This window comes from Seriola lalandi, unplaced genomic scaffold, assembly GCF_002814215.2.
Source record: "Seriola lalandi dorsalis isolate HSWRI2012SDOR001 ecotype SW California unplaced genomic scaffold, Sedor1 jcf7180002054383, whole genome shotgun sequence".
Taxonomy (NCBI): Eukaryota; Metazoa; Chordata; class Actinopteri; order Carangiformes; family Carangidae; genus Seriola; species Seriola lalandi.
This window is the reverse complement of record NW_019524936.1, coordinates 969,199-984,420: the sequence shown is the minus strand read 5'-3', so window position 1 is coordinate 984,420 and position 15,222 is coordinate 969,199. Positions and strand designations below refer to the sequence as shown.

Genomic DNA, 15,222 nt, shown 5'->3' with positions numbered 1-15,222 from the left:
TTTAGCAACGTTAGCGGCATGGCTCTAGAGGCACCTGTGGTTTGGGTGAAATATCCTGACACCTAATGGATGAGTTGCCATTAAAATCATCACTCCACTTCAAATTCAACTTTGGTGAATTTTGATATACAAATTTACACAGCAAGCAATCTTGACCTTTGAGAGAACTGAGAGTAAAAGTACTCCAAAATAGAGGAAGTGATACTGGATTATTTGCTCTACTGCACCACTTTATTTAACATCCTCCGTCAGTGTATAAACTGTTCCACAAAAGAGGAATGGTTTGCAGACTGTGATGAGTCAAGAGTTAAAGTGAACTATATTGTCCCGTTAGCGACAAAGCTAAGTTTATGAGTTTAATGACTTCCCTTTAGCAAGCTCCTTAACTCAGAGATATTTATTTTATTTCTTAAAGAAATTTTAATCAAACAAAATTGTGTGCAGTGGTGAACAAAATGTCAGGGGCACATAAACAGAACAATAGAGAAAAGATATAGAGACGCTCTGGGAGATATTGTGACTGACTAGCACTAGCCCGCCTGGGTCAACTAGCAAGTTAATGCTTAGCTTGCTAACTACAGCAGTTCACCAACTAGCCCTGTGACATTTACTTCCAAAACAGATTTAGGACTTCACAGTTGCTTTTACATACACACCACTCACCCTCCTCAACAAACACAAACATAATGTGTTAATGAAGAAAACAACAACTGAGGCTTGTACTCATTGACAAGTCACCAAAATGCAACAAATGAATTGCTTTAAACAACCCCTGATGAATACTGAAAGCGTATCACCCTCTGGGACTGCATGTGTTTTCATTGTGTTGATAAAAAATTAGGCCCCAGAAGTAAACACTTCAGACACACAACAACACTAGCTAATGCAATAGTTACTGAAAAATTGTCTAAAATGTAGTTTTTCACAAAGCTTTTTATTTTGTTTGCCTTCGCCCAAGCTGTTTTACCTTCCCTTTCGGCAGTAGGCGGGGAGATGATGAAAAACCACTCAGACAGGAGATTCCAAAATGTCGACACACTGTGGTGCCTTAGGCCGACTCTCTGAACATGATGGTGAGATTACAGAAGTCTTTACCCCCCTGCTATCAGAAAATTATTTGCTCTGCTCCTGGAGAGGACTCACAACACACAATAAAGCAGCAGGTTGTGCCTGCATCCATGCACTTTTACAAAGTGTAACAAGGCAACTTAAGACTTTTACCTTTTAGCTTGACACAGTCAGAATTAAACCCAATTTAAATTCAGACTGAGACTTCGCCACCCTTTTTCTGCCTGGAGCATTCACACTTGCTGCTACAGATATAGACTTCCTTCCACGCTCTGCATCTGGCCTCTGTCTGTGTCTGAGAAAGAGACTGAGAATAGGCACACTTGGAAATCTCTGCTGAACAGCTGGCTGCTCAGGGAAGCATGTTACCCCCTGGATCACGGTAGAGCCAGGTTTTTTAAAAAAAAAAAAAGGCAACCTAAGAATAGCATATTCTTCATCCTGGCTCTGAATGATGGCCACCCTGGACTGATTATGGTCCAATGTGACTGTTTGTATTATATGGACGACTGTACTGTGTGTACAGTTTGCATGTGTTTAAAAGATTACATTGTGTGTGTGGCTGTGATTTTGTATATTACATATGTATCCAAATGTGTGTCCATGCAGCCTTTGGTTAACTGCCCCCCACTCACCACAGCCCGAGTCACTTTGCATTAATTCTGCAGGGGCTTGATAAAAACAAAGAGCAGACCAGTAGGGGCTTAGACGGAGCCAAGTGAGCCACACAGGCTTGTGGGCCCTCAGTGCCAGGATGATGTCACTGCACCTGCCTGTGGGCCTGAAATTTCATGCCTAATGTGAATAAGAGCAAGGACATCTCAACTAACCATTAATACAAGTTCATTATTATTGTCTCCTGAAGTTGTCTCGCTAACATGTTTTCCCGAAGGACCTAATTACATGAAGAATTTCTAATTTCTACATTCACTGGTTCCAGCTTCTCAAATGTGAGAATTTGATTCTTTTCTTCAGCATACATGACTGTAAACAGAAACTCTTTTGGTTTTGGAGTGCTGGTCAGAAAAAACAATCTCAAGATGTGATCTTGGGTTGCATTAATAAGTGGTATTTTTCAGTATTTTCCTTGACAAAACAATTAATCCATATAATAATCTGCAGAATAAACAGTAATGAAAATAATTGTTAGTTGCAGACCCAGTAGACACTGCCCTGATTTTACACATAAAGATCAGTTTACTCTTCAAGAGTCCGACTCAGCATGTGAAAACAGTTGTATGTCTTGTGATATGTCTGCCTCCGTTGCTTTGATTTAGACCAGTCTTCAATCCCCAAAAATGAACAAAGACCCAATTCTAAATGGCTGGAGTACCTCTTCCTTAACTTTTCAATTACCTTATATATATATATATATATATATATATATATATAACATACTTGTTATAAAAATACAACTATAGACACTTCACTGAAAAATCCATTCTCAGTGTATGTGCACTGAAGCTTTTTGTTTTCGAATCACTCTTGTGTATATTATATACTGGACCATGATGCTCTTCCAAACTAGTCATCATCTCACCAAATCATGTTTTTTGTACATAATAAACTCAGCACAGACAAACTTTCCGTCTTCACCAGATGAAACTCTACAGTGAAACTCTGCACAATCAACGTAACAATAAACGAAACACACACTGACACCATCTGATAGTCGTTCCTTTAAAACAGTGATATATTTAAGTTAAGCAGCTAACGTTACAAATGTTGTATTTTAGTTCCAAGTGAGTGTGCACCAAAAAAATAAAACATCACAGACAGAAGTGTAAGAAAATACAGTGATAAATATAGTCTATTAATTTGTGTAAATTCACACTGTTCCCATTAAAAACGGATTGTCAAATACATTCTGTCATACATCTTCATTATACAGGTCATTAACATACAATCATAACATTATCTGTAAGCATCAGATCATGCCTATTCCAGCACATTAGATAGATAGAACTGGCATTTTGTTCTTAAAAATTAAGTGAGTTGGTGCAGAATAAATCAACACCAAAGTGTTTTTTACTTGTTAATTTGCTCTCTCTAACATCAGTTGTTTTTGCTTTAAATTTTGAATCTACGCAACCAACCAAAATGTCTAATTTGAAAAACCTCTTAAGGTCTAACCAAATAAACAGACTATAGTCTGTATCTTTAATGGTTGCACTGATGTTAGTTATTTGTTGACTGCTGCATCAAAATTAAGATTAAGCCAGTTTTTCAGCTCCAATTTACTGTCACTGTTGAGAGCATCACGCCTATAACTGAGCAAAGGTGGGGGAGCTTGTACAGCAGCTGAGCCTTTAAGTCAGTGGTTCTCAACCTTTTTGAGTCACGAGCCCCCAGAATAATGAGGTTGATGTCTAAATATTTTGGGATATGATTTCTCTAAGCCCCACATCTAAGCCAGTGGGTGTTTGTGCTGTGAAATAGTGAAATGAGTGTGGCTAAATTAGGGGGTGTGTGTGAAGGTGCGGAGCTGTCCATAGCACTGAAACGGAGCAGAGGAGATCAATAGAGAGACAGTCAGGACGCGTCACTTAGTTTGGTTTCTTAGGCCGCTTACTGTTCGAGGTTGTAAATAGAACTATCTAATTCTATTTCTCGCCATTGTAGCAATCCACAGACAGAAGGGAAACGACAGGGAGGTGAAAGGACAGTCTACAGGAGAGAGAGAGCGAGAGAGAAAGGGACAGAGCTGTAAGTCATAACCAGCTGTTTCTATGCGCCTCACACTGCTGATTTTGAGTTAATATTGTAAATGCTCTGATTAATAAATGTAAATAAATAATAAATAATGCTTTACATAATGACAGATTGTTTTAGTTTTAACAGCTAGAACCTAATGTTTTTTTGTTTTTCCCCCCCCCAACAACATGGCTACCCCCTGGAAATGATCACACGACCCCCTTGGAGGTTGGGACCCCAGGTTGAGAACCAATGCTCTAAGGTATCACCTCCATATTTTAGTGTCTCACAGTAAATCCCACAGAAATTGCACAAATAAACCCTTCACACCAAACCACATTTGTCATTGCAAGTTAAAGTCAATAATGTAAGTTTGTGTTAACTGCCAACAGAGCACATCATACCACTGAGCTGTAGTGGTGAGTGCTGTGGAACTAATCTCACAGTAAATTGCATCGATATCTCCGACCTGCCTTCACCTGCTTCTAATCATATCCTCATCATTGACCACATCTTGGACCAAACCCTTTTAACCGTCATCTCCCCTCTGTTAGGACAAAAGTATCTTGGCTGCATAGAGCAGTATCCCACTCAGACCAGCAGTGGCGGCAATAGCAATGACCCTCACTAAGAGGAAGTCCATGGAGTCCTCCAGCTTTGTGTGCAGCCGCAGGACCTGCCGGTGGGTGTCCTCCCGGCTGCCTGAGTTCTCAATAACATGATTGGCCAAACCGCGCTTTTCATTGAGCGGCATCTGTGCAGCCACGCGCTGCTCGGCCTGCTCCTGGGTCAGGCCATCCCTCTGCATCAGGCGCGATAGCTGAGTGGCAGGGTCACTGAAAAGGAACGGACAATGGAGGTTATTTATGGTGCAGCCAGGGTGCCTTGTTAAAAAATCCAGAGGCAGTGAGTCATTCAAATAAGGCAAAGAGAGAGAGAGAGGACGTGGAGAGAGATCACCAATCACAAAACTGGGCTTAATGGCCAGTGTCTGTCAAAAACAAACTGCCGAATATTTACTGATTTAAAATATGAAATCTGTAAGCAAACAGTCTAAAAGTAAAACTCCATAGTGATGGGGCAAAAGGAGAAACAATGAGCGGTGGTCTTACCAGTAAACCACCACAGTGTGGTTCAGAAACTGAGTGAGACGTCTGGTTTCAAAGAGAAGAGGCACATCCAGCACCACATAGCGATACCCTAGGGAGAGGGAAAAAGAGGGGGAGCATTGTGAACCGAATTAATTAGTGTCAACACATTTACACTCCAACACTGTGAAAATACCGGTAACACAATCAAGTTAATTACTTTATAAGAAACATATAGGCAGCGCATGCAAAGTTCATTTTAATGCATCATCTCGAGATGTTAAAGAATTAATGTAGCAAGTGGGACTTGTACTTCTTTTTTTTTTTTCGTTATGGTTTGGTGAGTTTACAGGAAAAGACCTAAAGTGCAGCAACAACTTCCTACTTTCATCTCATACTTTCACCCTCTACCTGATAAAATGTTGGTAAGATTCTCACACAGAGCCACTCACAAAGTATAAAGAAACAGCCTCAAACCTAATGCCCATCCAACCGGACTTGACTCACTTTAAGTAATTCGTCCTCCTTTTCCCTGTCAACCTATAAAGGAAGCAAACCCAATTCCTCCCTCACCTCTGAGAAAGTAGTACAGGATCTCTTTGAGCATTGCTTTATGGATCTCTGGGTGGGTGATGGAGTTCAGCAGCTTCCTCTTTTCCTCGCTGGTGAAGATGAGCTGACCCAACTTCTGCCGGTCGATCTCTCCATTCTCAAGAAGGATCTCCGGCCCGAAGTGGTAGACAATACGAGAGTAGGCAGGAGTGTGCGGCTCCACAACTGTTTTTGTGATATTGGTCATATCATTGTTTTAATTAAACAAGCAATATGTCAAATTAAAAGAAATGTCTTTCAGGCAAACAAAACCAGTTAGTATAAGATGTAAAATGACACATCAAAAGAAACACAGGAGGGAGAGAGGTGGAGATTTTTTTAACAGACTCATCAACCACCAGTGTTATTAAATCATTAGCCTAATGCCTTATATGTTCCCCTACATGCAACTGTGCACACTTCACCGAGTTCTGTGACCTTTTAATCTTCACCACATAACTAAAACATCATCCCTGCAGTCAACAGAGACAGCCTTCATGATTCACACACTCTCTCCAAGCCTTTGTCTTAATGAACCTCCTTCAGGCCTAACTTCCTTATGTCCATTTCAACAATTAACTATAATAATAATGATAAATGTTATTATTACATAAAGCACAGTTTGTACATTTAAGTGAATCATAATTTCCATATGATAGTTTATCTAAGAGGCTGCCTTCTGGAGGAGAGTTCAGCTTTTGACCGGTACTTAAACTGAGTTCATATTGACTGTGTAAATCTGAATAGTTTGCAGGGAAAGAAATATTCACCTTTCCTGGCCACAACATCAGCATCAATAATGGGGCAACCAAGCTCCCGCAGCATTGAAGACACTGTGCTTTTCCCTGAGGAAATACCTCCCGTCAGCCCCACCAGGAACATCTTAAAGCAAAGATAGAGACGTATCAAAGTAATGTTGGTGCAGTGACAACACTGTTTCAGGAAAATGTGACGGAAATTATGAAAAACTGTAATGGTAGCACAAATACAAAACCTGGCTAAAACTTAGCCAGGTTAGTTATAAACAACAAAATTATAAAGAACATACAACTGTATTCAACAACTGTACTCTGTGTCAGAGCATTTCTCACTTCTCACAAAAGGAAATAATATCTGACAAATAAACAGGGTGTTAGAGTATGAGAAGAATTATTACAATCTCAAACTATCAGACAGTAAAGCTATGTATACAATGTACTCTGATCTTTTACTTGAGTAAAAGTAGTAATACCACAAAGAAAAAAAAACTCTGTTACAAGTATAAAATATACTTTAAGTACCAAGAGTACGAGTACTTCTTGAAAGACCCATTCCAGAATAGTGTATATTATTTTATTTGAATTATAATTATTTATGTGTAAGCATCACTTTTATTGCTGCAGCTGGTAAAGACTACATTAAATTACTTTATTTACTGCTCTATATACTTAACCTATAATAATACATCGTAATTTATTTGTTGATTCTAGCTAGCTAGTAACTAAAGTTGTAAGATAAATGCACTGGAGGAAAAAGTACAATATTCACCTCTAAATAGGAGTGGTGTGGTGTAAAACTAGCAGCAAAAATGGAAATACTCAAGTAAAGTAAAGTACAAGTACCGCAAAATTCAACATAAGTACAGTACTTGAGTGAATGTACTAAGTTACTTTCTATTATAAATGTCCCAATTATATGCATTCTGTTACTGGAGAGTTCAAGCTCTAACTATTTGTACGTTTCTTGCTGAATGAAATGCACTACACTGTATTTTGAAGCCTTCACGCAGCTGCTATGGGGTTTAACAACACGCCCCCTGCTGTGGAAGAGATGAGCTACACTCAGCTTATGTACCAACTACTCGGCTAATTAGCCACCAAGGGAGTCAAACCGGTCTGACTGGTCACAAAATTAGCTTTTAAGTTATTCTTAACTCAACGCCAAGATAAACTCAGACGAAGTTTAACAGCCCTGTAAAATTTGTATCAATCCATAAAGATTGAATAATTACTTCCAGATGAGACTGTTTTGTTATTGCTGGTAAACTACACGTGTTTTTTTCTTTTATATCCTTTTTTTTTTTTGCTTTACCTTGTAAACGTGAAAGCCTCCTTAAATCAACTGAAAGTACAGTGGAAGTCCGTGCGGAGCCACAGTGGTGGGGCTGATGCAGTAAACAACCAGGATTGCTAACAAGCTAACGTTAGCACAAGTGTTGATCAGGTCAGAACGACCACAAATATACAAACAAACGAAGCCGCGGCCATGTCTACTCCGTTTTATCAAATGTGCGGTCAGATTCAAATGTTAGACACAGTCATATAACTGGATACTGTTGTCTGTGACTCCAAATTGTACTCAACTGACAGCTAACGACCTAGCTTCTTAGTTTGGCAAGCGCTACCTTAAAAATCTTCCCACATCTCTCACTATAGTAACATTAGTTCCGTCTAGCTTATCTCAAAATTCCCATTCAACCTGAATTACTACAGTTGTGTTGTAAACCAAACTCGGCGTCAGAAACTGTCTCCAGAATGGGTTTATTTAAAAACAAAAGCAATATCTGCATGAAAGAAAATGGAAATACACTGTTTTATGATACACAAAATTAAATCCACTGTTTTGTGTCATAAAGCAAAATGTATTTATAATCTGGCATGAATGAAAATTAGTACAAAATAAACTTTGGCAAGTCCATTCTCCACGGTTAAAATATTAATCCGCTGCTTTCTGGTCTGTACTTTGCTTTGACAATGGCATCTCTGAAGAAAGAGGAAGACTGGAGGAAGTGTGGGAATGTTTGGACCTTTTTCCTCTGTGGACCATTTCACCCCCGTTCTCCCCTTCCTCCCGCTCCAGTCTGCCTCTTTTAACAAAATGGTCTATCCTGGACTCCAGGCTCTCGCAGCACGGACGCTCCAGCAGCGGACGGTAGTTTCTCTGCCTGCTGCCTTCTATTAGCCAGCAGTGGTCAGAGGACACTCCACCTGTGGATGGACACCAGCAATTTATGTACAGCACACTCAAGTACAGTGACATTATTCGACAAAATAATGTGCATGATGGTTTAGGGCTAAGCAAAAATATTAATAGAATGCACAAGGATGGAAAGTTACAACAGGGTCGCAACTATAGAATATTTTTATCAATTGGCTGATTATTTTTTCCGTGACTAGATTAATAATTTGTCCATGAAATAAAAATAAAAAATAGTAAAAAATGCCCAAGAAATTGCTTGCTTTATTAGTCAAAACAAATCCTCCCATTTGAGAAGTTGGAACCAAACTATGTTTGTTATTTTTGGTTGAAAAATGACTAAAGCTGTTAATCAATTATCAACATAAATAGTTGCTAATTCATTTTGTGTTGGCAACTAATTGCTGCAGCTCTAGTCAGCGGGGCTCTTGAAAATTCCTGTCCTCGATCATGCTATCACTGCAATTCCAACAAACCTATTTTACATGCTTAAAAATGCATGAAAATATGAATTTAAAACTCATCTGCAAACATTATCATGGTGCTTCAAAATAAATGAGTGCAGTGCTATTGTGAACGTGATTTTTTTGATACAAGCCAACTCTTAATTCATCTAAATGAACCTCTCACCTGTCGCCTCCAAACCACTGATCATCCCGTGGACGACGTGGGTCTTAACTGCACTCTGAGTCCAGTGTTGCTGCAGCGCAGACAGTACATAGTTCACCTCTTCGGTCTCCTGTTTCCAGCTCAGACCTTCAAAGTGGCAGTCATACAGCACCAGAGGGTAGTCTACTGCCATGCTAGTGACAAGAGGGAAAATGTTTAATTAAGATTCTTACTGATGTAATTTAGCATTATTACGATCACTGATTTAGTTTACAGAGCAAATTATTTATTCATATTTGTTCAGGACTCCTAGTGGGAGTATATATAAAAGAAAAGGCAACACAATGTACAAACTCTTCATCAGCAGTCAATGCACCTGTATTGGGGCTTCCTAGGGTTACTCTGCACATCCAGGAGCTGATTAATTATCTCTGGGGCTTCCAGTTTCTGCCCTATCAGGAGAAGCACTGCCATCATGCATCGTACCTGTGGTGTAACACAACAGAGACCGCAAAGGTCACTAATCAAAGTATTCAAAATTTGAAAGAAATTGGCTCCACAAGAGTTATGTCTGAATTGCAAACACCGGAACAGTGTTGCTGTTATTGAGACTTTGCAATAAAATAGTTTTAGAACAAAAAGGGCGTAATGTATATAAATAATATTAGCTTAAAATGAACTTTACTTATTGCTGACCACAGCTGTAAAAACATGTCTCTTGATACCTGGTGGTAAAGGAAGGCTAATCCTTTGATCTCAAATATGAAGAGGTCATATTGATCTGTGCTGGAGGTGCACTGAGGCTGCACAGGCTTGACTGATGCTGACAAGATGGTCCGCTCAAACTGCAGGACTCCGTTACCCACATCCATTTTGCACAGGTTCCGAAAGTCATGAGTGCCTTCATATCTGTTGGGTGCCAAGAGAGGCTTCAAATCAGAACTATGACTTCAAAGGGTGACATCAGTGTTTTGGATTTTGTGCCTTCACCCACCTTTTTGCAGCATCTGCCATCAATGCCACATCCAAAGATCCTCGGGGAAAGTAGTACCGGTACGTACGGGACTGACAGTCAAAGCGTGCACTGAAACCCTCTGCTACTGGCGCCCAGTCCAAGATCCTAATGTCCTGGGGCAGGACTCTGTTCAGCATCTTCACATATGGAACCTCAGAGACGGCAGCTTTATTCTTGGAATTTACATCAACATTTTCAGGGAGTGTGACGCCCAGTCCTCCACAAAACTGTGTGGAGCGCAAATCGATAGTAATGACCTGTGGAAAAGAGACAATTTTACTTAACAATTGCATGACAAAAACTATTCATGCAAGACATCACCCGTATATCAGGCTGTATCTTTCATAGTATATTATTTTCATCATTATTGAACTGTAATTGATCTTCATCGCTGTGTACTCACTTGGGAAAAGGCACTGACTCCTTTATCGGTGCGACCACACCGATGATAGTTGGAGCTCTGTCTGTCCTGGATCAGCCGAGTCTTCAGCAAAGCCTCAAAGAGTCTGGCTTCCACAGTGTTGTCTGTGTTCTCCTGTACTGCAAAGCCCTGGTAGGCCCACCCCAGGTACGCCAGCCGCAGAGCCACATGGCGCCGAGGGTGGACAGAGAAGTCAAAAGGACGCTCCTTATTTGCTTTCTTACCCTTTTTACAGCTGCTTCTGGTATTACTTTCAGGCTTACAGGCTGTGTTTCCATTAGTAGATGAACTGGACATCAGTTCCATGTCCTCCCCAGCTCCACTGCTTTCCCTCAGCTGGGACTTGAGCTTCTCCAGCTCAGCCTCCAGCTCCTTTATTCGCTGGATTAATGCCCCGGACATACTGCTTGAGAAATAAGAGACAATTTACAAAGAATCTCTTAGATAATTCTACACATGACGAATACATTAACCATTCACTTAATTGGCTACATACTTTATTATTCTGCTTTTCATTTACAGTGATAAAGTATTGTGCAGTGTAATTTCTACTTTTGTTTAATACAGTCTACTTAATTCAGACAGCTAGTTGGGGGTTAGTCTGTACTTTGGCTGGCTAAATGCTAACGATAAACACAGCCTGTTAGCTCGTGTGGCAAGTTAGTTATTGGGTGTTGGTTCTAATCAATGTCGCAATAAAACCGAGTCTTTACCTGTAATATGAGTTTCAGTGTTGCTGATAAACCTCTGCTTTTCAGTCACTTTTCCAGGCTCCTGCCGCACACATGCTGCTTTTCGTGCTGATAGGCTACTGTTTTGCTAAAGTCGGGCATATTTCGGGAGCGGACACACTTCCGGTAGAGGATTTCCGGGAAGTGTAGTTCACTACTTAGCCTAGCGTAAAGTCATTTGATTCGTGTTTGGAAACCATTCTTTAATAGACATTCTGAACAGTGTCCAGTGTGTAAAAAAACAGAAGCGTGTTACTATAGAATAATTTCAATACAAAATATATTTTCCCCAATCTTAACTATTAGTTAATCTTGTAAAATATTGGATAATTTTACCTTGGGAAGGAGAAAATACTGTTTGGCTGTAATTCTCAAAAATACCTACAAATGCACACAGCAGCATGGAGGAGTATCATCATCTGTAAATTGAACTCTGCATTGTTTGTTCTTGAAAAGACTTGAAGGTTGGCGAGTATGAATACATTGTGTGCAGTTTACTACTGTCATTTTACTTAATGTTGCTGCCATTTATTATTTTGTTTGCCATTGAGATCACATTCAGAATGTAAGAGCCAAAATGTCAATAAACTTTACAAACCTCTAAGAACATCTCAGAAACCATTTGGTTTCCACAGAGCAAGCATTCAGTGAGGGCACCAAGCAGCACAAAGATGAACTGTATGAATGAACTGTTTGCAAAATAAAATCTTTTCAAAGGTTCTTATGCAAAACCAGCTGTTAAACATACAGATTGAACCACACAACCACATTACTGCCATGTATCCCACATTTATTGAACATATTCATGGTAAGCATGAAATTTACAGGTGTTTTTATTGTCATAGACCATGATAAACAAAACAATTTCCATTTGTCAAAACCAGAAGCAAATACAATAGATTAAATTTGGGCAAAAAATAAGAAAAAAGAAACAAACAAAACCAAACTGAAACTGTCACTGATTTAGGAATACAACTTTGTATGGGCACGATGGCTCATCAGCTGAAGTTTTCATAGTTTTTTCCTTTTATGTCCAGACACAGGCACACCCCGACTAACACTCCAAAAAGCTGCAACAGGAAAAAGGTTGTAAGTTACTGGCAGCAAATTACCTTACAGATGGGTCAAACATGTTCTTTTCTCTCTCAGTAAATTCTAATTAATTCTGGATTTCACTACCCAGGGCAAACAGGATGAGACAGGCTTTATTATCATTCATGTCATCCTCTCCTTACTTTCTTTTTAAATGTCTACATGACCGTTGTTTATATGAAAATCTTCTCATGGAAATTGTTGGAATTTGCATATAAATTATTTATTTGAATGAATTAGTAAATCATAAATCATCAAAGATACGCTTATGGCATTTCTGTTCTTATCAGACATTCTCATATGCAAGGCAAATATGTTATATTATAATAAAAAGTGTATAAATTCCTAAACAAACAGTTTACCTCTGCAACTCCAAGAGCAATGCAGACAGCACCAACCCACACCAGGTTTTTCAACAGAAAGAGCTTGATAGCCCAGGTACAACCCTGAGGACAAGCACATACATAAGATACTGAATCATTTGCTCACAGAAAAGAATAGATGAAATGACTGTAAACATAAAATGAGTCTTCCCAGCAGACCTTTTTGTGTGCAAGGCTCTTGTCCTGTCCACAGCCCTCTGTCTTCACCACGCAGCAGGAATCCGGCACGGCGTCGTGGTTTTCCCAGCCCACACTCTCGGACCAGTCTTCATAGCTGTCTGCACCACAGCAGCTAAACTGTGACATGGTGTACAACACATGAGGATTGCACCAAATCACTGATGTATTTGTGAACCTATATCTGTACATGTTCCATTGTAAAAAAAAAAAAAAAAAAAATATTCTTCAGGATTGCTGTAGAGGGGCCCAAAAGTATTTTTCGGAGAGTAACAAAAGGTGAAACTCCTGGTTTTGTCAAAAAGAAATAATTCTCTTCTGCTCTGTTTTGATTTTGATAGCTTAGAACATTTTAATTGACAACAAACAACAAATTCTTTCAGTTATTTGGAAAGCATTGTCTTTCTACAGCGTATGTCATATTATAATTACCAATCAGGCAAAGCAGATAACGTCCCTGAGGCCCCAGACCTTTAGGAGGCCTGAGGGCTTCAGGTTCACCTTGTGGTAATATAATATGAAATGACAGCAACCTTACAGAAATACGTGAGTGATAACCTCATTTTGTAGAGGGATTAAAATATAGCTTTTTTTTTTTTTTTTTACTTTAATATTTCAGTTTATATTCTACTTACATGGTACAAATTCCACCATTTTTAATACAAAGTGAAAGAAATTGGCTTATTAGGGGCCCACACTTTTTTTTTCTTCTGGGCCCTCTATTGGTTTAATTTGGCCCTGTATATGATCATGTGCTACACATTCTCTGAAGTCCATATCACCTTTTCCTGAACTCTGTTGATGGCGTGTCTGTTCCCCGGGCTGTATTCACTGATCACCTCTTGTGCTTTGGAATTGATACCGCTATTCATCTGCAGGAGGGCAGTCTACAGACAAAACGTGATTAAAACATTACCATGATCAGCACTAGATCTTTGTTTTATTTAAGGGTTGTCACCTCTTTATTCTTTAAGAAACACTGTTAATGCTAATTCATTGATCTCAGTCTCCTTTCAGTGTCTCACCCTGCTGCGGAATATGTAGAAGGCAGCGCCTGTGAATACCTCCAAAAGGATGATCACTATCAAGAGGCAGATGAACTAGTTCATGGAGAAAACAGAGCGAACAGTGTGAAAGGTTAGTCATTTCCCATCCGCCTTAAAACTTACAACAATCTTCCGATGTGTCATGTTAAAGTCAGAAGTGACCATGTTTCGCAGACATGTCCTTAATAAGATCTATGAGGAGACAACCCCAAACCTATTATGGAGGATTATGTTACTTACACAAGTCACCATAGAGGAATTATTAACGAATGCCCCAATGTGGCCCAAGAGGGAGATGAGGGCTATGGTGACACCCACTGCAATGAGGACTATAGCAATTTTCGACAGGCCGCCCCCTGCAAAAGTGCCTATCTGTGTGTAAGTCGAGTACTGTAGCACTCCGATAGTGATGAGGGCAACCCCCGAAGCCTGAAAGAGAAATTTAACAACTCGACATTAATTCAGAGCTTTATATCGCAACATGAAACCCACTGAACACAGCTGTGCCGGTGATTTAGTGGCAGTCAGCTGTCAATCTGCTGCATCACGGGACCGAGTGACATCTATGAGTTGCATCTCTAAGGGACTTTTTTATGAAATTTCTATGTGTGTAGAATAAGCATAGAGGGGTGAATATTGATTGCATTGTTCATATTCATTGTTCTAAAAGTTTTTTAAAAAAATTCTCTAAAATAACAATTAAGAAGAAGCCTGGGAGAGTCATTCTGTGCTGATGAGCCACCTTTTTTCCCCCCCACACTAGTTAGTAATTTGGACTTCTACAATTATTCACTTTCTTTTTGCATGCAAAGGCCCACCCAGCACCCCTTGCTGGTTCATTCGGCCCAGAGTGAGACTGATTATCTTTCATATTTGTAACTGCTCCCTTTACTCTGCCCAACCACTGAGACCTCTGAGACCGTCTAATATGAATATGTTTGATACAACCAGAAAGAAAAATTTTCTTTCAACGAATCCTACAAATGACTTAAACTCCCTCACCTCTGCTTTTATTTCTTCTCTTACAGTGACAGTGTGAAGAATTCCAGTTACAGCAGACTTCCCATACCTCTTCAAAGCAGTTATCAGACAACCACACATTGTCGAGACAGTGATATTGATTTTGGTTAATAATTTCTTATCAGTCATCACCATTCACAACATTTCATTCATAAATGAAATTACTCACATTACTTACCAAGAAGAGCGTATTGAAGAAAATGAACATGCATTTAACACTGCACATCGTGAGGGCTTGATGCAGACAGTCCAACTCTTTTTTTTAGACTTTATACTCTGTTAGAATAAAGATTAGACCGAACAGACAGCAAACTGCAAACTGTCCTCACTGT

At 39.5% G+C, this 15,222-nt stretch overlaps 3 protein-coding genes across 4 annotated transcripts; all 3 read right to left on the bottom strand.

Moving 5' to 3' along the window:
- Nucleotides 1-2,734: 2,734 nt before the first annotated feature.
- dcakd (dephospho-CoA kinase domain containing) lies at nt 2,735-7,812 on the bottom strand. Its single transcript, XM_023409176.2, has 5 exons — nt 7,512-7,812; nt 6,212-6,323; nt 5,424-5,627; nt 4,875-4,962; nt 2,735-4,598 (listed from the first exon to the last, which is right to left on the bottom strand). Exons 2-5 carry the CDS (start codon nt 6,321-6,323, stop codon nt 4,313-4,315), a joined length of 690 nt encoding a protein of 229 aa, XP_023264944.1. The 5' UTR covers nt 7,512-7,812; the 3' UTR covers nt 2,735-4,312.
- A 131-nt stretch (nt 7,813-7,943) lies between these two features.
- On the bottom strand, nt 7,944-11,271 carry pus3 (pseudouridylate synthase 3). 2 transcript variants are annotated; one of them, XM_023409174.2, is made up of 7 exons: nt 11,155-11,271; nt 10,424-10,844; nt 10,000-10,277; nt 9,731-9,914; nt 9,382-9,491; nt 9,027-9,199; nt 7,944-8,407 (listed from the first exon to the last, which is right to left on the bottom strand). In XM_023409174.2, the coding sequence occupies exons 2-7, from the start codon at nt 10,841-10,843 to the stop codon at nt 8,136-8,138; spliced, it is 1,437 nt and encodes a 478-aa protein (XP_023264942.1). In that variant the 5' UTR covers nt 10,844; nt 11,155-11,271; the 3' UTR covers nt 7,944-8,135. The 2 variants fall into 2 exon arrangements, with proteins under 2 accessions (XP_023264942.1, XP_023264943.1); XM_023409175.2 differs by having other exon boundaries at nt 10,424-10,847; nt 11,155-11,263.
- Nucleotides 11,272-11,941: 670 nt separating this feature from the next.
- On the bottom strand, nt 11,942-15,189 carry LOC111657101 (CD63 antigen-like). The gene is made up of 7 exons (XM_023409093.2): nt 15,069-15,189; nt 14,111-14,299; nt 13,850-13,924; nt 13,607-13,711; nt 12,807-12,944; nt 12,627-12,710; nt 11,942-12,242 (listed from the first exon to the last, which is right to left on the bottom strand). Exons 1-7 carry the CDS (start codon nt 15,114-15,116, stop codon nt 12,171-12,173), a joined length of 711 nt encoding a protein of 236 aa, XP_023264861.2. The 5' UTR covers nt 15,117-15,189; the 3' UTR covers nt 11,942-12,170.
- Between the last annotated feature and the right edge of the window lie 33 nt (nt 15,190-15,222).

Bases quoted from the DNA above. Each gene is read 5' to 3' on its own strand.
- dcakd (XM_023409176.2), bottom strand. From the start codon at position 6,323: ATGTTCCTGGTGGGGCTGACGGGAGGTATTTCCTCAGGGAAAAGCACA. The intron at 5,628-6,211 runs GTGAATATTTCT...TCACAAAAACAG, and splicing joins TGATGTTGTGGCCAGGAAAG to TTGTGGAGCCGCACACTCCT. The intron at 4,963-5,423 runs GTGAGGGAGGAA...CCCTCTCCCTAG, and splicing joins CCTGTACTACTTTCTCAGAG to GGTATCGCTATGTGGTGCTG.
- pus3 (XM_023409174.2), bottom strand. From the start codon at position 10,843: ATGTCCGGGGCATTAATCCAGCGAATAAAGGAGCTGGAGGCTGAGCTG. The intron at 10,278-10,423 runs GTGAGTACACAG...TCTTTTCCACAG, and splicing joins GAGTCAGTGCCTTTTCCCAA to GTCATTACTATCGATTTGCG. The intron at 9,492-9,730 runs GTATCAAGAGAC...GTTACACCACAG, and splicing joins TAGCCTTCCTTTACCACCAG to GTACGATGCATGATGGCAGT.
- LOC111657101 (XM_023409093.2), bottom strand. From the start codon at position 15,116: ATGTGCAGTGTTAAATGCATGTTCATTTTCTTCAATACGCTCTTCTTG. The intron at 12,945-13,606 runs GTGATATGGACT...ACCATGTCACAG, and splicing joins TCAACAGAGTTCAGGAAAAG to TTTAGCTGCTGTGGTGCAGA. The intron at 12,243-12,626 runs GTAAACTGTTTG...TTCCTGTTGCAG, and splicing joins TTGCTCTTGGAGTTGCAGAG to CTTTTTGGAGTGTTAGTCGG.